General features: G+C 48.1%; 5 protein-coding genes and 1 non-coding gene across 6 annotated transcripts; 4 read left to right on the forward strand and 2 right to left on the reverse strand.

The window, feature by feature from the left end:
- Positions 1-1,558: 1,558 nt before the first annotated feature.
- Positions 1,559-4,297, forward strand: J7337_000266 (uncharacterized protein; the record flags this gene model as incomplete). The annotated part of the gene is made up of 3 exons (XM_044818027.1): positions 1,559-1,662; positions 1,715-3,643; positions 3,688-4,297. 3 exons carry the CDS (start codon positions 1,559-1,561, stop codon positions 4,295-4,297), a joined length of 2,643 nt encoding a protein of 880 aa, XP_044685729.1.
- Positions 4,298-4,667: 370 nt separating this feature from the next.
- On the forward strand, positions 4,668-4,758 carry J7337_000267. Its single transcript has one exon. It is a non-coding gene; the product is annotated as a tRNA-Pro (tRNA).
- Positions 4,759-5,532: 774 nt separating this feature from the next.
- Positions 5,533-7,287, reverse strand: J7337_000268 (uncharacterized protein; the record flags this gene model as incomplete). The annotated part of the gene is made up of 1 exon (XM_044818028.1): positions 5,533-7,287. One exon carries the CDS (start codon positions 7,285-7,287, stop codon positions 5,533-5,535), a length of 1,755 nt encoding a protein of 584 aa, XP_044685730.1.
- Positions 7,288-9,275: 1,988 nt separating this feature from the next.
- J7337_000269 (uncharacterized protein) lies at positions 9,276-10,849 on the reverse strand (the record flags this gene model as incomplete). Its single annotated transcript, XM_044818029.1, has 2 exons — positions 9,276-10,695; positions 10,836-10,849. The coding sequence occupies 2 exons, from the start codon at positions 10,847-10,849 to the stop codon at positions 9,276-9,278; spliced, it is 1,434 nt and encodes a 477-aa protein (XP_044685731.1).
- Positions 10,850-11,722: 873 nt separating this feature from the next.
- Positions 11,723-12,485, forward strand: J7337_000270 (uncharacterized protein; the record flags this gene model as incomplete). Its single annotated transcript, XM_044818030.1, has 3 exons — positions 11,723-11,728; positions 11,845-12,240; positions 12,309-12,485. The coding sequence occupies 3 exons, from the start codon at positions 11,723-11,725 to the stop codon at positions 12,483-12,485; spliced, it is 579 nt and encodes a 192-aa protein (XP_044685732.1).
- A 10,738-nt stretch (positions 12,486-23,223) lies between these two features.
- J7337_000271 (uncharacterized protein) lies at positions 23,224-23,549 on the forward strand (the record flags this gene model as incomplete). The annotated part of the gene is made up of 2 exons (XM_044818031.1): positions 23,224-23,260; positions 23,281-23,549. The coding sequence occupies 2 exons, from the start codon at positions 23,224-23,226 to the stop codon at positions 23,547-23,549; spliced, it is 306 nt and encodes a 101-aa protein (XP_044685733.1).
- Between the last annotated feature and the right edge of the window lie 1,232 nt (positions 23,550-24,781).

The raw sequence follows: 24,781 nt of genomic DNA on the forward strand, positions 1-24,781 counted from the left end.
ATTTTAGTATATAATATGCCTTATTTATCTTACTATAAAGCCTTTATTATCTAATTTTTAATATTATATTTAAAATTAAATTTTTCTTTTTTTTTATAAAAATCTTTTATATAAATACTAATTAATATTTAGTATTTTCTTAGTACTTTAGTTTAATATAAATACTATTAGTATTTTACTAATTAGTTTTTTTTTTATTATATATTAAACTAAGAAAAAATTAGTCTTAGTATATTAAACTAAATAAAAATTTAGTTTAATATACTAAAATTAAAAAAAAAAAAATCTTAGTATTAATATACTAATACTAAAAAAATATTAGTCTTAGTATACTAAACTAATTTTTTTTTTAGTTTAGTATACTAATAGTATTTTTTTTTTAGTATTAGTATATAAAACTAAACTAATTTCCAACCCTGCTTATATATGATATGCTGAAAAATAAGCATTATATTGTGTTATTCTCATTATATGACACCTTATTGGCTATACCTTGCGTATTGCTGCAGAGATATTTTATCTTTTTAATAAACTTGAGTGATATCTGTATTAGTAGTCGACCCGATGTCATTGTGGTTCTAAAATCGAGTTACCCTGTCTCATGATGTACAGTGTAAATGAAAGTCATGACATAATACACACGGCTCGGCCATCTCGCTTGTCGCCGGCAATGCGGCATACCAAACGACCCTGAGCCTTAGGTTGACCCGAAAATTTCGACACAGCATCGACACTCTCTTAATAACTGATACGATACTGGGGGCAGCTACGCTACAAAAGTGCCGTCAATGGGGGCTCTCAGCTGCTAAAAGAGGATATCATTGGCATCCCATAAGAGTTTCACCCATCAAACGACCTGCCCAATTGCGACGGCGCACGCATCACTCCTGAAAAGGGTGAAGGATCCGGGCCAAAATGTCGTCCTCCAAGGGCCTTTTGCGACATCTGCCTCTGCCTCTACGTCTGTGGAGCAATTGTAGCCCACTATCGGTGATTACACGGCAGACGGCAACGTCTGTATCTGCTTCTGTTTCTCAAGGAATTGGAATTGGCAACTGTGGTATCTTTTCGAGAGGTCTTGCTTCACTTGTAAATGGTCAAGTGAAGCCGTTGAATAGTCGCCGTGATAATGGACGGCCTATGCCAATCGGTATTCGGAGGTACGTTATCCCTTCCATTATAAACTTGCCGTCTCCTCCGTTGGAGATAGAGAGGGAGGGGCAGCTGGGATCTTAACGGAAACCGGCCCACACCCCACCAACCGCGGGGTCCCTCCTACACGGACGGCAACGCATCATCACGCTCTTGTTTGCTCTGCCTACTCTACGTTAGCTAGTCCATTGCCCTTTTGTCAAGCTATATCTTGCCGCCTGTTCCACTCTAACACCATCTGTCTTGTGCAATTTCTTCTCTATTCTCATTATACCCCCATTGTTCTTGTCGAGACTCGCTAAGCTACAGCTCAGAGCTATAGCTTGCTAACATAACAAACAGTCTTGTCCCCAAGATCTCTGATCGAGCTTGCTCCGCCCACGCCAGACTCGCCCGCAACGAAACAATGACTGACCGCGATGTTCTCCCCGACAATGTCAAGCCCAAGCACTATGATCTCTCCTTGAGGGATCTCGAGTTCACCAACTGGACTTACAAGGGAACCGTTACGTACGCCACGCCTCTACCCCTCATCGTGAAGCTAGCTCTAACAGCTCTACAGTATCGACTCGGAAATCACAAAGCCTACCAAGGAAATCATCGTCAACACTCTCGAACTCAAGCTCTCTCACGCCAAGGTCTCTGTCGACTCCAAGACATTCGAATCTACAAAATTCGACTATGACTCCAAGGCTCAGCGCTCTACCATCACCTTTGACGAGGAGATCCCCGTCGCTTCCAAGGCTTCCCTGATCATCGAGTTCGAGGGTATCATCAACAACGAAATGGCTGGTTTCTACCGCAGCAAGTACAAGCCTGCCGAGACTCCTTCTGCTTCGGTTCCTAGCGATGGTGAATGGCACTACATGTTCAGCACACAGTTCGAGGCTTGTGATGCTCGCCGAGCGTTCCCTTGCTTCGACGAGCCCAACCTCAAGGCCACTTTTGATTTTGACATTGAGATTCCTTCCGACCAGGTTGCTCTGAGCAACATGCCTGTCAAGGAGACTCGACCTTCCAAGGATGGCTGGAACATTGTATCATTCGAGACCTCTCCTGTCATGAGCACTTACCTGCTGGCATGGGCTGTCGGTGACTTTGAGTACATCGAGGCTTTCACCGACCGCAAGTATGACGGCAAGCAGATCCCTGTCCGTGTCTACACCACCCGTGGTCTCAAGGAGCAGGGTCAGTGGGCTCTCGAGCACGCTCCCAAGATCATTGACTTCTTCTCCGAGATCTTCGACATCGACTACCCTCTGCCCAAGTCCGATTTGATTGCTGTTCACGAGTTCACCCACGGCGCCATGGAGAACTGGGGTCTCGTCACCTACCGCACTACTCAGGTTCTCTACGATGAGAAGACCTCTGATCCCCGATTCAAGAACGCCGTCGCCTACGTCGTCGCTCACGAGCTTGCTCACCAGTGGTTCGGCAACCTTGTCACCATGGACTGGTGGGATGAGCTCTGGCTCAACGAGGGTTTCGCTACCTGGGTCGGTTGGCACGCTGTTGACCACCTGCACCCTGACTGGCAAGTCTGGGCTCAGTTCGTCAACGAGGGTATGGAGGCTGCTTTCCGTCTCGATGGTATCCGTGCCAGTCACCCTATCCACGTTCCTGTCCGAGATGCTCTTGATGTCAACCAGATTTTCGACTCCATCAGCTACCTCAAGGGTTGCTCTGCCATCCGCATGCTTGCCAACCACCTCGGTGTCGAGACTTTCCTCAAGGGTGTTTCTAACTACCTGAAGGCTCACGCTTATGGAAACGCTAAGACTACTGCTCTCTGGAACGCCCTTGGTGAGGCCTCTGGCAAGAACGTCACTGAGCTTATGAACCCTTGGATCTCCAAGATCGGCCACCCCGTCCTTACTGTTGCTGAGGAGCCTGGTCAGATCTCTGTCAAGCAGTCTCGATTCCTGTCTACCGGAGACGTTAAGCCCGAGGATGACACCACCACCTGGTGGGTTCCCCTCGGCCTTGAGGGCAAGAAGGACCACGCCGGTATCGCCTCTCTGTCTCTCACCACCAAGGAGGACACCATCCGTGACGTCGACGAGGACTTTTACAAGCTTAACAGCGGTGCCACTGGTTTCTACCGTGTCAACTACCCCCCTGAGCGCCTCGCCAAGCTTAGCAATCAGCTAGACAAGCTCAGCACCGAGGACAAAATCTCTATCATTGGTTCCACCGCCGACCTTGCCTTTGCCGGCAACGGCACCACCCCTGCTCTGCTGACCTTCCTCGAGGGATTCGGCAAGGAGAACCACACTCTGGTCTGGCGCCAGGTTCTTGACTCCATTGGTGGTGTCAAGTCCGTTTTCGGAGAGGACGAGTCTATCAAGAAGGCTCTGGATAAGTTCACACTGAAGCTCATTGACCAGAAGGTCAAGGAGGTTGGCTGGGAGTTCCCTGAGGGCGAGGACTACCTCACCGGTATCTTGCGAAAGGAGATCATTGGTGTTGCTGTTGCCTGCGGCCACCCTGCGTAAGTTGCTTGTATCCGTTACTTGACTGGACTAACATGAGTAGTGTCACCGAGGAGGCTCTGAAGCGATTCAACACTTGGGTTGAGAACCCCGAGGCTGGCTCTATCCCCGCTCCTCTCCGTACCGCTATCTGGCGCGCTGCCATGATGAAGGAGCCTGCCCGTACTGTTGAGATTCTCAAGAAGGAGTGGTTCAACACCAAGTCTATCGACGGCAAGCTTCTCTCCCTCAGCGTTCTCGGCACCGTCAAGGATGCTGAGCTCCTCACCAAGGAGGTCATTCCCTTCAACTTCAACGAGTCTCCTCCCTCCAACGCCGTCCCTGCCGGAGACATGCACGTTCTCGGTGGCTCTGTCGCTAGCAACGTCATTGGCCGTCCTTTGCAATGGAAGTTCATGCAGGACAACTGGGATGCTGTCATCACCAAGCTTGGCAACCCTGTTGTCGTCGACCGATACATGAAGCTCAGTCTGGGCAGCTTCACCAACGTGTCTGCTGTCGACGAGATCGAGAAGTTCATGGCCGACAAGGATACCAGCAGCTTCAACCGAACTCTGGAGACTGTCAAGGATAAGATCCGTGGACGTGCTGCGTACCGCGAGCGTGACTCTGAGAAGCTCAAGGAGTGGCTCAGCGCTCATGGATATGCTTGACTGTGTAAACTCTGATGTTGGAAGCATGTCTGTAATAAAAGTTAAATACCATTGAAATATACCGACTGTTGAGGTTCTTCAGTTTGCTCGAAGGCTGCATTGACGTTTGGAACCGTCGACAGCTTCTGTTAGAATCCGAAATCGATACTGACATAACTGAAACGGCATGGTATCTCGGCTAAGTTCAAAGATACAGATTCAACAGCTTCTGCTCACAGTTCCCCAACCTGATATCGGATATCTTGATCATTGTCGCAACGGCTCTGGTGCTTTGGCATAACTCGTGCTAAGTTATCATCGGAGACAATATAGTATCAAACTCGGAACTCAACCTCAACGATTCCACAACAGGTACTTTGGAACCTTGGTCGGTCTGGTGGTCTAGTGGTATGATTCTCGCTTAGGGAAAACCCTACAGCACAGCTTGCGAGAGGTCCCGGGTTCAATCCCCGGCCAGACCCTTCCTTTTGCATTTTCAGTCAATCTGACTGGAAAGTGTTTCTTTTTAGCATTGGTAACGGGGTTTCCGTTCACTATATATATATAGAATGTTGCGTTGGTCGGAATATGGTTCTTTCTGAGGCGTCTTTCTAAAGACGTTCGTGTTGACCGCGACTTCTTTTCAAGTTTTACTTTTGAGTGAATAGCGAGGAAATCCTTCATAACATGTGCATCCTCTGGATAGAGGCCGAAATTCCCGTCAGAGAAAATTCAAGATCAATTCCAGGATAGCGAATGCTAGTCATTGAGACTCAGATGGCATGCCAACGAATATCTTCAGCTGTTGAGGTACCAGTAAATGAGTGGCTGGCAGGACATAGTGACTCGACAGGTAATGAAGACCGTAAGACAGACAAGAGGAGATCAGTATATATGAGAAAGACAATGACTCAAGGTTTCATGTTGATGAGCGATAGCTGAGCCAAGAAAAGGGACCCCTGGTGCTAGAATTGGTGATTTCAGAGATCATGAAAATGGCAAAGCTTTAGAGCACAGCTTGATTGGAGCATGCCATTGATGGGCTAAATGAGGAGGTACCAGGATTTTCCATCTCTGAGCAGACTTAAAGATGACAGGCAGGACCTTCCACACATCAGAGGCACAAGTGAGGATAGACTTGGATGGTGTACACTCCTCAACCCTGGGTAGTCTTGCGGGGTGTACGGAGTGATATGCGAGCATTCTCATCCTGAACAAGCAAAAACATGTGCGTTAATTCACAACTATATCCTAGATTATACCTTCAAAATATCCACATTGTTCGAAATCCAATCATATTGCGCCGTCCTGAAGTTATCGTCAATGATACTGTTCTTATTCGCCGTCTCAAACCACATAAGCTTCTTACTTCCCTTCCACTCTGGCCAATTCGCATACTTAGTAACACCCTTGTTAGGATCCAGGTTATACAAAAAGTTGAAATAATACGTCCTGATACTGCGCATAGCGTTATTTGGCCAGAGACCATAAAAGACTTGTAGCAGGTCAGAACCGTGCATCGTTCCGAGAATAGGCGTGCCATAGTTGTAGCTCGCGAGGTACGACCATGCTGGGACATCGGGGTTCTGCTCGGCTGCTGCCTGGAGAAAGATTCGACGGGTCAGGGAGAAGACCAAGTCGCCGAAGATGGCGGCGCGGCGCTTGAACATGGGGAAGACTTCGTTGAGGAGGGATGTTCGGAAGGGACTTCCTGCGCTGAGGGCGGTGGGATAAGTGTTCACCAGAGCGGTTAGTTGTTCCTTGGTGGCCTTTTGGAAGTATAGTTGCTGAAGGTAGTCGACGAACTTGGCTGTGGTTGTCAAGTTTGGCTGGAAGAGAGCGAAGAGAGTGCCTTCGTCTTCCTGGTTGCCGTTGATCATGGGGACAGCGTGGTAACGACCTGATGCGATGAGTGCTTCTGGACTATCCGGAAGAACAGTGCCGTCTGGGCGAGGGAGATATGATAGAGCGAGGGAGTTGTAGGACAAGAGTCCGGGAACAGAGTTCGCTGCGTTCAAGAACTTGTCGTAGCTCAGACTACGAAGACAAGCGAGGGTATCAGACGATCCAGAGCATCCGCCCGATTTCACAACTGCATCGTAGATAGCCTGTGCCTTGTCGCTATCCACAGGTTCCGCGGGGGCAACACTACCAGAGTTCATGATGGCGCCGCGGAAAAGGGGCTTGCCTTTGTAATCGGCATCGCCACCATAGAGAACCATCTGGTCGAGCACTGAGATGGCACCAGCGGATTCGCCCCAGATAGTGACCTTGTCAGGATCACCACCGAATGAAGCAATGTTATCAGCTACCCACTGAAGACCCATGCGCTGGTCAAGAAGACCCAAGTTCGAACTTCCATCCTTCTTGATCTCAGCACCTGGCATGAATCCGAAGCCGGCGACGCGGTAGTTGACAGCAACGTAGATAAATGGTTGGTCCTGATCAATGGCAGTGCCTAGAAGACTGGTTCCGTCGTACATAGCGCTTGAACCAAGTTCAAAGCCACCGCCAAAGATCCAGAATAATACAGGGAGTTTATCACCAGCCTTGGTACCAGCCGGTCGTTGAACAGTCATGGTGAGACAATCCTCCTGACCAGTGATGGGAGTAAGGAAGGGAATAGCCAAAAAGTCTGAGAGAAACTTGGAGATGACATCTTGAGCACCAGTCGAGATGAACATCTGAGGACATGACGGGCCAACAAGTCCTGAAGCATCAAAGTTGCCTAGAGGCTTGGATAGTTTCTTTGGCGGTTTAAGTCGTAAAGAACCAGTCGGTGGATCCGCAAAGGGAATTCCTTTAAAGGAATCGACCTTTCCAGAACTTGAGCCGATGACAGTTCCAGAGGGAACAGCGACTGTGACTTTGGCAGCTCGTTCTTCAAGAGCTGGCGTGGCTGGCTCAACAGGTTGAAGATCCGGAATTGCATCTGGTGCAGGGAAAGCAGCTGGAACAGCTACCACAGCCGTAAGAAGGCCGAAGCCAGAGACGAGACTTGTAAACTTCATTATGAAGCTCAACTGTAAGACTGAGAGTGTAGGAGTGGTTGGGACAAAAGTCTGAAGTAAACCACCACGGAGAGCGCCGTACACAACAAAGTTAAAGTTCTCTCAAGGGTCAAAACAACGAGTCAACAGATACTGAATCCCGTTGTCTCATTTGAATTGCTGATCGTGTTTTCACCTGGGAAATGAGCTCAATTTGAACTTCTCAAGCAAACACCGCGGTCGTCCCCATCCCGCTTTGACATATTCCCACAATATATTGAGTTCTCCCTCTTTCTCAACCCCGGTTCGACGTCGACGGTGAACTTGCATCTTTTCCTCAAAGACATGCTCCCAGAAGAGGAAGCCATCGCCGTATTTACAGAAGTATCAGCCCAAAAGAAGTTCCAGCGCCGAGTCCAGTCCCCGCTTCCCCGTGGGGAAATCAGCTGCCAGAGGAATACAAGTCAATGTCTTCCAAGTTTTTCATCTTGCCTGGCTCCACGAGACCGAGGCAGAAAACGCTCGTCCCTGTTAATCCACGTGGAGGGAGAGGGGTTGGGATCGACGATCAGCTGAATGGTTTTTCTGAGAGTGTGTTCGCTGTGGTTGGTGGAGAAGTAGAAAAAAAGATGGTGGTCCCGGAGGAACGACAGAATAGATGGTGGGGAAACGATGCCGTAGTTTGATCAAAGACGGCATTGGCATTGGCATTGGCATTGACATTTTGGTGTAAGTCGAGAAGAGTTCATACCCCGGACCCTTGAGATCCATCCTTGTCTGCCGTAGTTTAGGCCCTGGTGACCTCTTCGAGTCCGGGGAATAGAGCAACAAGAATGCGGGGAGCATTACAAATGTCGGTCTGTAACTTAATTAATACGAGTATGTTATTGTTCTTATGAGGGATTAATGTCTCTTTTGAGTAATCCCTTCATTATCTACCATTTCTATCCCGCGTTTAGAACCAATATCCCCCTTGTTCTCACATTCGCATCAAGAACGTCATCACACATAATCAACCCCAGCCTGTTACCATTGAAACAAATTAAGCGGTAGAAACAAAAAACCTTGTTAATTACCGGGTAAAAGCCCAAACCCAACCCAGCACAACCCAACTCAGCCTTATCCAGAGACAAGGTACTATAACCAGGCCCTGTATTGAAGTGGTAACATTTGCGATCGATACCTGGGGATTATTACACCTGAACTAAAAATCGCTGATCTACTCCGTATCACACGCACAACCAGTCTCCGATGTTCGAAATAGGAAGCTCTCACGATACCATTCCTAAAAGAACACTAAAGATATGCAGGTGCAAGTTCGGATCAAGGTATGGAGGAAAACTCAAATATCTCCGCATTCTTGTAAGCAGAGTAAAGAAGATGGTGTAGTCGTGCGGCATCCCGAGGTTCGGATTGAGTCCGTGAGGTTTAGGAGGAATGAATAAACATGTGTTTCTCTCTGACAAGTGGTTTCTTGCGAGTTGGCTTCCAGGTTGAAGGGCTCGTGTCGAGCCTACTAATGGTCAGAAATGCTCTACCCCGCGAACAACCCAAACAGCGACTGAGATCAAAGAGTCAAAGCCAGCTCAAGAAAATGTCATTGAATTCGTCATCAAACGCAGTCCATCTCGCTAGAAAAGATCAAAAACCACAAGAAAGGCATATGTACATGTCCTTAACCCATCCCTCACTTCAATCCCTCTGAAAAGCTCAATTCAATTCGTAACTAGTCCCCCAAAAAAGCCAAATGCTGTTTGTTTGTTGCTCATACATACCCTGATGTCCTAACCTTGCGCCGTCAACTATCTGATAACCCTGCGCCGTTGCCCATGTCATGCGTGCCTGTGAGGCAGATTTGAGTCTTCATGCAATCCCCAAAGACAGTCCAGCCCCAGCCAAAATGTATTGTGTATACCGAATGCGTCCTGTTGCCCTCAAAAATTAAACCGTGGGGGTATATCCATCCCATCTCAGTTTCATATCATACATACGCTGCATGTAGCTTGCTTTCACATCACCACGCCCACAGGTGTGCCCTCGTTTAGACAGCGTTTCTTGGAAACGATTGCTGGCTCTTCCTCGGTCTCTTCCTCGTAGCTACTGCTGACGACCTCGGTGAGGACATCTCGCTTGCGCTTCTCGCCAGTTGGTTTCTCAGGATCTTTCTCCCATGTCTCTATCTCATCTGGGTTGAATGTTCCGACAATCTCTTGGCCTAGAGCTTTGCCTAGTCTCTCTCTGAGTCCAAGAATCGGCCAGATAGGAACTCTTGTGTACTCAATCTTGAGACCAGAAACAATAGCGTCGTCATCGTCAGCTGGAGCCTTGAAGGGATCGTGGAACTTCTCCAGGAACTCCTTTGTGATGTGTCCAGTGTAGACAATAAACTCAGACGTATCAATGTCGTGAGTGAGAATCTTCAACTTGATGTCGTGGAAGTTGGGGCTTGGAGGGATGCCCTGTCCTGGTGAAATGCGCGAGTCGCGTCTGCCACTGATAGGTGGGTTAGGGTAGAAGTGCTTCTGCGCCATCCCTAGAAAGACGCCAACAAAATGAGCATCGTGATCGGAATTTGAAGGTACGAGGATACGGGCTCGCAGTTGCTGGAGGCGAAACACGGGCTCGTTCCATGTTCGTCCAGGTCCAGAAGCGACGCGGAAAAGGTTGTTTCGGACTGAAGCCAATTGAGTCTTGCCGATGTAACAGATCATGGGTAGGTTGGCGGGGCTGTAGTTTGGCGAAGACTGTGTCGAGATGTTGAATGATTCAGCGGGTCGCGTTGAAACTGATTTGAATGAAGAGTATGAAGACTTTGCCTCTTCAGAGGGGTAATTCCACATAAGCTGCGCGCGTACAGCATCACGGTAAACGCGACCGCCAAAGTATAGATGAAGCTCGGGCAGGTACTGCGGCTTGTTGAAAGGTGTAGGCCACAGAGTGTTGAGGACCGACTTGACAGCGTTGGAGGATAGAATAGGATGCAATGGGTCGGGCAGGAGAATCTGCGTGAGCGCGTTGCTAAGGCTGATGATGGTATTCGATGGACTCAAGTGTCCTCGCGATGGTGGCGTGCCTGGGGCCGCTGACGGGTGAGGTGTATCGCATGGCGGCAGTTCCTCCCATCTCGCGCCAAGCAGCTGAGCGTGCAAATCCGTCCAGCAAATAGGTCGCACAAAGAGCGATGTGCCGGCGTGCTGCTGGAAGATGTCGTAGAGCGAGTTCTTTGCGGGCCGGTAGATGCGCTGCGGACGCCTTTTTCGCGGGGCGACAATGGGCGCTTGCGAAGTGCAGGGCGTTGTGTCCAGTGATACACCGTTGGCATTACCGTTGCGCGACGGTGAAGTTGAAGAGGTAGAAGAGGATTTTGAGGTCGCCATGTCCACCAAACTGCGCAGCTGTCCGATAAAGCTGCCGTTGCCAAAGAAAGAACTGTCGCGAGGAGGGTTGATTAGCGCTGCGTGTAAATGGGTTGTGTTGGGGGGGGGGGGGGGGGGGAAGATATCGTTGATGTCAGAGGGAAAATCGTTGATGTCAGAGGGAAAAAGAACAGAGGAATAGCGCAAACTTACTCAAATGCAAGCATCCGATGATTGAATAGTCGATCTGTACTCGCCTGTCTTTGAATGACTCTTTCAGCGGTTGTTGGTTGCCTGAAGCCGGACGATTCTCTCCAATCTTTGTTGTAGAGCGAGCCTTGGGTTCTGCGACGCGCCCTTAACGATTCCCTGTGCCTGTTTATCTCCAGTCTTTTCCAGTGACAAGCTCTCCGCTAGCGTCTGGCACGAGCGTCGCCCTTGTCAAAAAGGATTGACGGAAAAAGCAAAAAAAAGGGGAGATTCTTAGCGTCCAATAGGAAATGAGCAAAAAGAAGAACAAGGCAACTCTTCAGACTCTTTCTTCTTGCTTGGATAATGTAAAGATAAAAGAAGGTGGAAGAGGGGAGAAGAGAGAGGGAGGAAATATCGGTGACACTGAATGAATCACACTTAGGGCGTGAAACCAAGGCAAGACCTCTCTTTTTTTTTCACTCTTAGGTATGAGTTGTTAGTGGATACGACCTGCATCTGCGCCAGGAAGACTCTGCACGCGGGACGAGGGAAAAAGCGCGTCGCCACCGTGATTCGTCGCGGAGCTAATCGGCGCGAATGAGTAGCGAGTTCACGTGAGGAGTCATCCCTGGCGTTAGGCAGCCATAAAGGGAGGCGCACGTGCTGCGCCACATCATCGATCCTTTGTGGCCTGATTGACAATCTCCATCGATTAAGGCATCAACTTTGCTTTCTGCTGCCAGCCTTGCCCCACACCAATCGAGTGAGTGAGCTTCGTGAGCTTGATGTAGCCCCGCCGGTGACGAAGCGCAACTCAGCAGCATCAGCCCGTATCTTGCGCCGATTTGTCCATTTCCCTCCCAAACAGCTTTGATATACTGGAATTGGTCTGTTAATTGCTGTTCAAGATGCCGGTATGTCCAAACCAAACACCAATCCTTGCACAAATAACTACAAAAACACTCTGCATCATCTCCTATTGCATCACCGCATCTCACGATATCAACCAAGCTAAACAACACCTCTCTAGGCATACAACTCCGTTTTCAACAATGATCCCAACATCCCCCGCATAATCGGAAACTTCCCTCTCCTCCCTCTCCGTACCAAGACCAGAGGCCCTGCCTACACCCTGCCTAACCCCTCGCCGCCCCTGCCGGCTAACGAGTCTCCCGACCCCGACAGCGAAAGCTACGACATCCTCGACGAGGTCCTCGCCCTCTTCCGCGCCAATACATTCTTCCGAAACTTTGAGATCCAAGGCCCTGCTGACCGTCTGCTTGTGTATGGAATCTGGTTCGTCAGCGATTGTCTGACAAAGATCCGACCCCAGGCTTCTCTGCGCGACGCCCAGAAGGATGTTTTGAACTTGGCGCTTGACCTCAACTTTGCTATTCCTGGAGACCCTGCATGGCCTCTCAACCAGGTGTGTTTTACCAAACTCAAACTCAAACAGCACGACGAATTGGGCGGTTTGCTAATGCTTGAGTGTAGATGTACGAGCCTCCTAGGGACAGACAAGAAGCGGAGCAGCTCAAGCAATATATGTCGCAGGTTCGACAGGAGCTTGCTTCTCGATTACTCGCTAGGGTATACGATGGGGACGAGACTAAGCCTAGCAAGTGGTGGTTGAGCTTTACCAAGAGAAAGTTTATGGGCAAGTCTCTGTAGAGTATTGGCAACGGGCGAAGAGAAGGCATTTTAGAAGACTAACACCAATTCGAGGAGCTGGCGTCATACAAAATACATTTTCAGTACTTACTTGATCAATGGCTGTCGGCTTCTCAGTGCTCTGAGAGCTTGAACACTTGAGATATACCAAGTGATAAAATGAACCGCCTACACAGGCTTGCCAAACCTAGCATATAATACCGTAACTCATCATAACTTCTCACAAATGACCATAACTTACTACAAGTTACCGCAGACGTAGCAACGTGTTTTACGACTTGAGATCCAAGGCCTTTGTTATTTGGCACTGCTCTGTTGTGCCATTGACAATCAGGGGCGTCATGTTTGTATAGGTCGATTTACCAACATCAATGTTATTGTCCGGTTTCTATGATAACACATGTGATTGTTTAGGCAGCTTATTTACCTCTAGCATCGCTTCAACAATCAATTATTTAATGACCTCATATTGGGTAAATGGAAAGCAATCAAGGCCTTCATTCTGACTATAAATTCTCCTGACCCCCCCGACCCAAGACAGACTTTCCTTCACAACATAATATCGGACCTTAGATTATATACATATAAACATATACTCAACCATCTATATACAACTCTCTTCTCTCACATTGAGATTCGAGACAGAGGAGTATGACACCTTTCGCTTCTTCAACATACCCCCCAATGAGCAACTCCCCGCTTAGCACCCCCGTGATCAGTTGTACCTACTACCGAGGAGACGGTACACTCCTCGAACTCACACCAAGTTCGGTGCCAATCCCCCAGTCAAGAGACTCCGTGACCTTCTCCTTCGGGGACTTAGATTCTCACACCCGTCGGATATGAGTCTTCCACTCTCCGCTGCCAGTGATGAAGGGACCCGAAAGGTCACCCCAGAGAACTGGGACGAGGGATTACCACATCACAGAGTCCGCTCGGATGCGCCAAGGGTGACACTTCGAATCTTTTCAACGTCGACGAGTACGCGGGCATCAGCCGCGCTAGATGGCCAGCTTATAAAGAGACCCCTTTAGTTATTAAAGTCCACTTTAACCTTCTGACAATCAAAAGAATGGTGGTGCTGTCCTTCGAGTCGCTAATCCCGTTTCGATCCAAGTCGGAGGCGCCTAAAGCACAAGAAGGCTCAAATTAAAGCTAACAATCCCCCCTACTACCGTAAGTCACTACTATATATCGCGAGACGTTAATAACTTGACTGCTAAATATTTTCCCAGGCAACCCAGATGATCATCTAATCACGGCCATGAGCCAATAAGCAACATCACCACCAGATGGACGAGGGCCTGACCAGCTGAAACTGGCCCTGATCTTTGTTGCAGGGTCATAGCAAACGCATATGGCTATAAGCCACAGATGACTGGATCTAACAACAAGAATACTTGACAAAAGCCCTTCAGCTATCTAAAAGGAAGTGCCAGAAAGCATAGTTGATGGAAACTGAGCCTATCATCTACAAAGATCTCCCAAATCTAAGCGGGGAGAGTTGGGCGCAACCAACATTATCACTGCACACCTGAGCATGAATGACCAGGACCTGGGTTTCCCAGACCTGGAGTCTACCACCATCAAAAGTATCCTGCTGGACAGATTTACGGCCATGATCGAAAAGAAATTGGCTCATGACTTGCAGCCTGTTGGACACCATTATGGGAAGAAATGACAGTCTTTGTTCGTGGTGCTGTTTTCCTTCGAACAAAGCCTGGCCACTAAAGCAGCTGTTCACAACGTCATTTCTCTTTTACTATACTATCGGTGCGTTATAAACAATTCTCTTCCCCATTCATTGCGAACATTGTACGCTGACTCTTCATCTCAGTGCCTTATGCCAGGGAACCCAGAAGCAACTTAGTTGGTCACGACCGAGGTCTGCGAGACGTAGTTGTCCAGGCGGTTGAGGACAACATTGCTTTGTTGAATGACAAGGCTTTTGAAGCTGTTGACAGCAGCAAATTCGGCAAGGACATGTCCCCGCATACTGGATCATTTCGCAAAAGCTGAGCAGCCAGACGGTATCATTACAGCAACTGAGTCAGATGAACACTGCACAAGAAACTTCCAGTCTTCACCGTGATCAGGATGGCGGGCTGTTGTCATATTTTCATATCATCTGTCTGCTATGATGAGGCGATTGCAGATGAAAAGCTTGACAGTAACATCGTCTTCGAGACTAAGGAGTTCAAACTCGAGAAACACTCTTGTGCTGAGGTGGTGACCTCGCCCAGCTTGCGTCGCTGACACCATCGCCAGAAATTATCCTCGAGGCTCTGACAGTATCGCCAGCAATGCTGACACCGATCTAGAGGACCAGACCACACCGACACCGATTCTAATATTGAGAGATGATTTTGGGTGTTTCATTCTTACTTCGCAACTATATATCATGCCTTTTCAGGGCTGAGGAACGCAAACATCTTCTGCACCGTAAGTCGACTGTGACATGAAGTCTTATAGTCACTAACCACAAAACAGAAACTCTATCTCTCACGTTCAAGACCATGACACTTCTTCTGCATGCTTCAACGAGGTCAGATCATTTTCTGAAACTATAATTATACACCGATATGACATCGAGGGAAGCCGACCAGAATCATGAAAGTCGGTCGAGATCACGACTCTAGTGGACAGCGACGCGGAACGGGTGTGTGTAGATTCAATCAGGGACTGCAACAACAAATCACGGTGGATTTCAATGGCTTCTTCAAATCCGTGGAATCGGATATGATGTGCCGTGACGATGCTATTCTTGCTTTGCAAGCCGAGCTCTGGTGAAGACACCCATTAAACGAATTTCCTCCAGTGTTTCCACATACCACATCCTCTACCTTCAATCTTTTGTGTAAAGATAGTATATAGTCAGCATTCCGATCTTACAGGTCCTACAGAGATTCCATTGACATCATGGACTCGCCAAGACTGTTGATGACCCTACTACCTCTGTTCAAACGCAAGACTTGGAAAGCAAGATCAACAAGAAAGGACAGGATAGCACGATATGTTTGATGGCCCTGACCTGAAAAACCGCCCAACTATTCCGGTCACGATATATTCGACAAGCCTGAGAAAGATCATGAATGCTGAATTCCTTGCCACAGCACTTCGAAGATTGCAAGAGTGGCCTCCCCTCTTTCGATCCCTGTTCTTCTTCCAAACTTGTGCCCATCGACGATAAGATCGCGCACATCATCTTTCCAGACATCTCTAAGCCAACAAACTTCGAGACGCCCAACATGAGTTCCTACTACACCCACTGGCTAGACAAGAACCACATGAAGATGACGATCAGGTCATCTGATATATATATATATATATATATATATCGCCACTACTTTCTATATCAAAGATCATCTTATACAAGCACTAGCCGAACGATCAATCAACATCTGCGTCTGCGGCGAAAAGATACGGCTCATCATCCCAGTTGAGCATCGCGATTCCTGTTCGCACGTGCCAAGTGTTACGATCTTGCCGATGCTCTCACACACCCACTACCGTGTACCTTTGAGCCATTTCGATCAGCGTTCACTGTTCAAGATACTAGAGCAGAACACCTTGACGCAAAGCAGAGACTAGACCGAGCGCAAAAATGGAAGAAGGAGTTCTCAGTACATTCTTGCTTACTATTATTATAGTATATACTCCATGCTAGGCTTAACGCCTAGGACCAGCATCTAAAACTCGAAGTGTAGATCTTCCATTACGATGGACGTTTACATCCTGATGATAGAAATGCCACTATCATTAACTTCAATGCCTGTCCTCGCCCCCGCATCCTTCTTGCGAGTCGAGGAGCTGGAGGCCAAGGTCTAAATCTACAAAGTACTGATGTGCTTATTCGATGTGGACCTTGGTGCAAAGTGTTGTGGAAAGACCAGGTTGAAGAAAGGTCCACCTGATTAGGCCAGCAGAAGACGACATATGTCTTCAAGGTTTTCTTTGAGAATTTGACTGTAGACGAATTTCTCACCAAGAAGTGAGACAGGAAGCATATGACCAATACCAGAGTAATGACTGGTATCACCTTCACAGACCACCAATCGTCATATGAAAAGCCATTTATCGCACAACTCTAAGTTGGGAAGCAAACGCATTGTTCTCTACCCGTTTGCCTTCTGTGTATCTTCAGTTGGCGCCCAAGATATGGAGGATATGCCCAGCTATTCGTCGCTCTCATTTGGGACGAGAAGAACTTTCTGACATGGTCGTCCGGGTTGTGTGGGCGATGCGCGAACTGACGCAAGAACAGTTGATGGGGCCATCACAGACAAGGGCATCCATATGCTAGCGGTCCTGGGCAGCAGTCACGATCAATTCTTCATAAGTATGGCAGTCATATTCAAGTCTTCAATGCATACTATAATAGCGTAGTCACTCAAAAGGACTACTCCATGCAGGAACTTAATGACTGCTGGAATGGAACCCGTGCGCAGGTTCAGCTATCTGAGCTTTTCAAACAGCAATATCTACACCAAATGCTGAGCAGGGCGAATTGAACCCTTAAGCCCATCGACCAAGTCAAGCGTCTTCCAAACCATCTTGTTCAACACCAGTGATATCCCATCAAGACACTCTTATCATCAGATCAGAGATTTCCTTCCCTCTCTCACCATTCACCTTCCGCAAAGAAGAGAGCATGTCTCCTTGCAGCCTACTTATCATCGACACAGAGTTCTCTGTAGCCACCCGTCAACCATGGGAAGTCGCAATGATTGAGTATTTATCCAGAAACACTCAGCTGAACGCACTCATGAAATTTGACTGGTATGTTCCAAAATTATAATATACAAAGGCTTGAATCGCCACTATATCCCTGGAGTCGCCAATGACGGTCTCAGGGAGGAGAAGACTCGCCTTGAGATGGTTGAGAATGAGAGAGGGCGGCTTGTTAAGTGGATTACAGGTCCTGTCTTATCCTGCTGAGTACTTTGCGGCCAAACTGAACACAGAAGTTGAGTCGCTCTTTGCTGCCAATGGATCCAACATAATCAGAATATCTACACCTGGCACAGTCAAGGACTTCTTTACGATGTATGGCTGCATTGCCACACCACACCACCGCCACCTCCCCATCCCTCTGTCCCCTGATCTGTATATCACAGTCCTCGACTCCGATCTGTACGCACATATTATATATCATATCAAACAGAGTCAACACCTGAACCGATCTGAAAGTGAGTTTTCGGACAGTGACTTTGACCCCTGCTGTTCTCAAGAGGCATTCATTCAGTGAATGGAGGTCCATGAGGCCGAGATTGGGGATCCCTCGTCGGTTGAGCAGATCTTGGCCATCGGGAAGATGGTCCTCGATATGCTTTCTCGTGTTCGTAGCGCCGTCAGCATCGAGGACGGCAATGACTTGAACGTCGCTAAGGGGGCTGAACAGTTTAACAGCCACAGCAATCGCCAAAACCCCTCCCATCCTCATGATGGCCGACGCCGAGAAGCCGAGGGTAGACTGTATGTTCTATCGTTCCCTTGACTGCTGGTACATGCTATCTATGTGATGGTGTTGCTAACCTGCCTGCCTTACCTCAGCTGCCAACGTCCGCAAGATCATCGACTTCAAGCCGACTCCCCGACATGGCATAGATACTCCTTGTCGAGGCCAATAGTGGCGGGAGAGGCTATATCCCCCAGGCCGAGTTGCAGTTATCCTCGCATGGTCAGGCGCTGGTTCCTGGCTTCTGGGATTGCTTCGCTACGCCCAAACAATCCAAACCCTCTCCAAGCGAACCAGACTCAACAGCATCTACATCAACGCTGAACTTGATGATCCACATGGCTATCTCTGAGATCAACTTTGGCATGCTAATTTCCCGTCCACGACAAGGCCATGATCTTACAGCTTATTAGTTCGCTCAACTCGTTTATGTGTAAGGGATGTATCCGATCATAATAACCCAGACGAACTGGAATGATGAGCACCTGACTGTGAGGTCTATATACTCTCTATACGAAGGGGTGATCCATGCAGACCTCCTGATCTAAGAAACTTCGCATATAACCGTAAGTTATTACTAGATGCCACTAGGGGTTGATGATATGTCAGCTAACAAATTGCCAGGCCACCAATGGACACAAATCAAGGTCGATGGACTCTGAGAACACCATATACGCTACTCCTACCACCAGACGCACTCTCCAAGACGGTAAATCCAAGAAACCTAGCCGTGAACGGGCTCAATCAGTTTGGGTTGACTGGGACAAATTATAATTCCATATATATATATATGGACCACCTGACTGCCTATAAGGAAAGCTTTGTACCATCAACATGTTCCACCTGGTAAATCCAGAGAAACTACTGAGGAGATTCTTCCCTTTATTCCCGGTTCACGATCTACAGAGGTAAAGGGACTAGTTCCCAAGCTTGGAGCCCGCATCGGCCCTCGTGCGAACCTCCGTCGACTCGCAAGGTCATGGCAATCGTGCCCATCTCCCAAAGTCCTTTGCAAAATCCTCCATGGCGGTCTTCAAAGTCCACAACCACTTGCGCCCTGAACGAATGCTGGAGGCCATCCGAGTGGTCATACCGTCCGTGAAGAAGGTGAACACGGCGAGAAATACGGGGAGCCCGGCGCCTCAGTCGGAGGTTGCGCCTCCTCGGGTTGAGATTGACCAGTATTTTGAGCCCGAATGGACGGGCTTCAGTGATCACCACAACCGTCCAGTCTGCTGCCTGGCGGGAAGAGACAGCGATTGGTCCGCCGTCCTCAGGAGAACGAGTAACTTTATGATGCCGTGATAACTCTAATCGCAGACTTACGCCCACTCACTCTATCTAATTTACTTAGACACTCCTTACACAATACGCAGACTATCGACATTATACCGAGCATAGGTCGACACAAGATAGCCTCCATAAAGGAGGGCTGCTCGGAAGTTCAAAGACTGCGGGTAAACTTCAAGACGCCCATCAACGACTTTACCGGAAGAGCTACCCATACGAGACATCATGGTCGTCTCTTTACAACAAGGCTAGACATATAAACTACCTTTCAGCAATTGGCGAGCACCCATCTTTGCATCTCAAAAGAGTGCTGATGAACTATACCGCGAGAATGGCCCGAGGACCGCGGGTCCAGCTCAACACCAACGCCTTGTGGCACCTCACCCGCTCAACGGGAGGTATGCGGACCTATAGACAATTTCTCCGGATATATCTATAAAGCTTACCATTGCCGCAAGATTCTGTTTGCAACGGCATTCGCAATTAAGATACAACTAGATATTTTCCATTTGCTGCAGGACGACCTCTTTCGAAGCTCCTTACAAGTTCAGACTGGGTTCGGACAACTACCACAACCTGGATATGACGTCTCCCATTGTCCGCACGACGCAACTTCCGGTGAATCGCAACTTCAAGTCTCTCGTGTAAGACCGGATATACCGCATCACAGGCGAAAACAAATATGTATAGATTGGAGACGAAAGAATAGTTATAGATCCTTTACTAGCGGGACTCGTACGACGTTTTCCTCAACGCCCGGAACTGCAAGAAGCTGTCCCACAATATAGCGGCCGAGGGCAACATCAATCCGGCGATCGCGGGCCAGTACCGGATCATATGCGCCTATGAGCTTATACGCGCCATGATGGGCCCTGAGTCCAACCAGTACGCACGCCTCTGCGTCGTATGGTATCTTATGGACTCTAACTGAGCCCGAGATGAAGGGTTCTTCTATTCCACACTCACCAACTTTCTTTTCCGCAACACTGAAGATAATCCTTAATCACGCTGGAGACTATCAGAGACATTGCCGCGCGTTGATGGAGTTCGAGTTGCTCAAATACCTTGCAAATAAGCATCACAAGGTTAATCATGCTAAAATCTTAGAAAAGGTCATAAAGCATAAAATCGACCCTGACTCTGAAGACCCATATCAATACATCTGCGGCTACCACCACGAGGATTGGTTCTGAGTCCATGTCGTCATGTTCTGACTCCTACAGCACCGCCGGGAGGATGACAACATCTCCAGCAAAGATACCACTCGCCCAATAAAGAAGTGGCCAGGCTACATCGCCTCTACCGTCAAAGACTACCTTTTGAAACCAGCTTCCACGTCGCCTAAAGGCTAGTGTCTCTTTTCAAGCTGTATGTCGCAGTGCAGACCGCTCCCGGACGACATGTTCCCTCTTTCCAGCAATTTGGGCGCGGGAACGAGGTGGTTAACAACTGGAACTCGAAGAATTCCATCGTTTAGATCTTCGGAACCCCAACTCAAAGGCTACCATATGCATGAAGTCACGGTTACCAATCAGACTGGCCCAACGAAACGAGATTGAGGTATTGCTCACGGAATATCAGCAGGATTATGCTCGCATAAAGTGGATGGATCAGGCTCAACTGATGAAGGCATTACACGAGACGCTGCTGAGACAGAGTTCAACGCCACTATCAACGATATCTCCCCGTACCCCGAGAGGTTGTGTCGAGAGAAGAATTCGATGTCTTTTGACTGGGCGAGGAGTCGGCAGCAGTGATCTTTCCCAACCCCAAACGTGACACGCAGACTACAAATATTAGCCTCAAATCTCTCGAATGCCATAACGGCATCTTCTTCTCCCCGTCGCATAAAATCCTCAGATCATTTTCGTAGCAAAATCCGAACATCGCATACTATAGCATATATATCCTATACCGCAACCTGCGAGATGTCATATCGACAAGTTTCTTCGAGACAACGAAATCAACGATTCCATCAGAAGCCAGGAGGAGACTTAGTGTCACTGAGTTTCGGCATGCAAATCCAGACAAAGAAGCAGAGTTGATAAAGCTCAATCGCCAGCAGTATGCTCTGGAGCATGTGCTATCATCGCTTCGACATCCAGACACACCACGGACTCCTCTTCAGTATATAAATTGCCCATTGAACTTTTACTATTGAATATCAAGCTTTTGGAAAACGTCCAATAGAGTTGGTTTCTAACCCTCTCAACTTTTCCTTCAATACCCAAATGGGATAGGATGAGGAGGTAAAGCCTTGTCGTCTGTAGCAAGCAACGACAGAATGGAACAACTCAGAGCTACGCCAAAGACCCGCGAGTTTGGCGTGTGGTCACACTATGAGGCATCAAAAGCTGATTGTAAAGCATTGTTTCGTTCTATAATATATATATAGTCAGCATAGTTTATGCGTTGACCATGACTTCGACTCGAGAAACCCGCCAGACACCAAGAGAGAGAGCCAGGAGAGGTCCCAAGGCTAAACATAAGGCATTCAGGGCCACACCGCGCACGATTTGAGTAAGGCACTGCTGTTCGTGCTGATTGTGATCCACCGAATCCACGGCCTGCCCCATGTGGCGCTGCTCTCCATGAAAGCGTGCCTGTCGCGTAAAGCAACATCTGACTGGACATAAGTGATGCTCTGAATAGAGAAGCTCTAGTAAAGCATCTACGCCAATGATCCAAGAACCTAGAGCACATGTCTGTAACAGACATCATCGATGCCAAAGACTTTCTCAATCTCTTCCATACCTATATTTCAGATGAAGACATGGCAATATTAATACGATGGCCCTATCTGTAGACGCTGACGACACTCACACTCTCCCGCTTGACCTTTTCAGAGATCCAAAAGACGGCGAGGGAGCTTATGTGACGGGCAGGTCATAAGGCTCTGATGAGTTCGCAATTAAAAAGTGCCAACCACAGACCTGAACGACCATCAAACTTAGAGGATCGCCCCAGCATCACAATTAGTCCTCGCCAGCTTGAAAGTATGATCGGTATGCGCCGCAGTAGAGGCAAATATACCCACAAGGCATGGGAAACATGCCAGAGCAAGTTAGAGCAACTCCAAAAACAAGCTGGGGTCAACGGCACCAGCTGAACAGCCACGTAGTATCGCGGCGTCTAAGGCTTTCGCCTTCGTCATCGACCCTGACGAAAGCAAATATACCATCTATTCTGCTTCCTCATCACTCAGAAGTCATCTATCTTGAATATCCTCGTCAACATGCAATTCTGGGACACCATAGGATAACAGATCAGATGGACCTCGACGGAACCATCTTCCGGTGCTCGAGGCTATAACAAAGAGGCCAACTCCCTAACATGAACGAGACATGGCGCCGCAATCCCAGAAACTATCGAGATATAGGTTCCCTATCTGCCATCCCTTTTGTTCTTCCTCAGTGCTGAACATAGCAGACGCAGGATATATTTAAACACAAACAAGAGATGCATATACAAAAGCAAATCCACACAGTTCCACTCTCAAAAGAGTATATGAAAGGACCTCCAAGACCACCGCTGTTAGTCACAGGTCAATCATTGATGAAGCCGCAAAACTTATCACGGCTGAAGTCACCGGGCTTGGGAAGCCTCTTGACACAACATTGAGCTCTCAATATACAATCCTTTAGCATATAGCGTATTCTAAAACACGGAATTCTATCTAAACCAGGAATTGAGTTGGACATCTTGAGTGTCAATAAACCTCAAGCAAACTCGAGGTTGAGCCCACAGAAAGGCCATTATCACAGGATAGAGGTCTTATTTGACTGGAGAGCTCAAGATTCCCTGAAGCCAAGAAGACCGAGCCCCTGTGTAATCAACTGGAGGCTGTAGGCGCTGCTATCTATCGTTCCTAGAGTCGCGTGGCTTGTCGCAGAGAATCAGCTCTGTAACGACGCTCAAGTACGAATATCTAAGAAACAACCTGATGCCAACACACTTCGGGCGCGACACTGGAAGAAAGAGATGAACAACATGGTCTCTGAATTGGACATCTCTGAGGAGCTCCAAGGTATAACAACCTACGGCCAGATTTAGCAGAGCCATTTACAAACGCTGGCCTCTGCGGAGAGAATTTATGGTTGACTATCCTGGAGACGTGTAATGATGGCTTTGAGCGTATGGCTGAGCGTCTCGTTGACCTGCCCGAGGTGACTAAGGTCTGCAGACACTTCGTTCGACATCTGAGCCTCGTTATCATCGATAGAGGAGGTGGAGCACAGAAAGGACGACATTATACGAACGCTCGTCACGAGAGAAGGGATCAGGTACGCGAACTCCGTCTACTCAACCCCGGATAGGATCGCGCCAGATATCAACAAGGACAAGGGCACCTAGGGTTAGGATTAGCATCCCCTACGAGATCAAGGTACAGCGCGTAGGCGTCTTGATCTTAGGGTTAGGGTGCATCTGAACAACTGTAGATCCTCAGCTTTTGTCGCACCGTTGATATCACAGATGAAATCTACTCGAAAAGGGTATCAGTTTATGCTACAAGATATGACCACCATTTCACGTCCAATTTGCGATATCCAGCGAATTTATGACTGCCCCCGATGAAACAAGCTCACGGTCAGATGCTTGCCCACCGCGAGAAGAACATTGCAAGATTTCTCTCTTTCCAATCACGAATACGGATCAGAGTAATCTGGTCACAACTTTTTGATCAACCCCTTCGCTTTCTCTGGAACTTCATTGCTTGTTACTCGGAGACCGGGATCAGCCTAAAGAGTTGGATGTAAGGCGAATTGCACGAGATGAGATAATCAAGACATATCTCTACCAGCCTTTCATGGACAAAGTAGCCATCAACCTAGCGATGAAGAACAACATCTCTCCTGGACACTAGGCCAGTTTCTCATTCTGTTGAACCGTATGACTTAAGAGATACATTGACTTACCGTCTGCGACCCGACGATAAAAAGCTGGCATGCGAGAAGATCAAGCATTTCATGATCCGAGCAAACACTCTCTCCGAAGGCGATACAATGGACATTCTCATTGGGCTCGAAGGTGATCTAGTCACCATGCCTGAATCACCTGTTGGTCCGCCTTGCACGCAAGAGGACGAACACAAACCCGAAAAACGTACCCTCAAAGAACAGTACTACAAGTGAGTAGTTTTAACTTCATGAGGCTGTAAGTTGTAAAAGTCCTTCCACATACTATCATTCTAACATCTGGCAGTGAGGCCGGTTCAGAGTTGATACGCCGATACTTTCACCATCAGCGCTGGGTCCAGTGTGCACAGAGAAACACTGATTATGATCGCTCAATACTTACCAAGCTCTATATGCAACTTGTACGCAAATATTTACAACTCTTCTATAAACAAGATATATCATATGCATTTCGAACTTACCGCAGTACCTGGTAGAGAGATCGCAAGCATGACAACAGGAGTTAAAAGCAACGGCGAAATAATTGGAGTTTAGTCGGTTAGAATGGCTGGTTCTTCCGCTTCACACCTCTTCGTTCACACCTCTTCGAATCCTTCTTCCCCTACCTCCCTCATCCATAGTCTTCCCAAGAC

The sequence above is a fragment of the Fusarium musae genome, chromosome 1 (assembly GCF_019915245.1).
Source record: "Fusarium musae strain F31 chromosome 1, whole genome shotgun sequence".
Classification (NCBI taxonomy): domain Eukaryota; kingdom Fungi; phylum Ascomycota; class Sordariomycetes; order Hypocreales; family Nectriaceae; genus Fusarium; species Fusarium musae.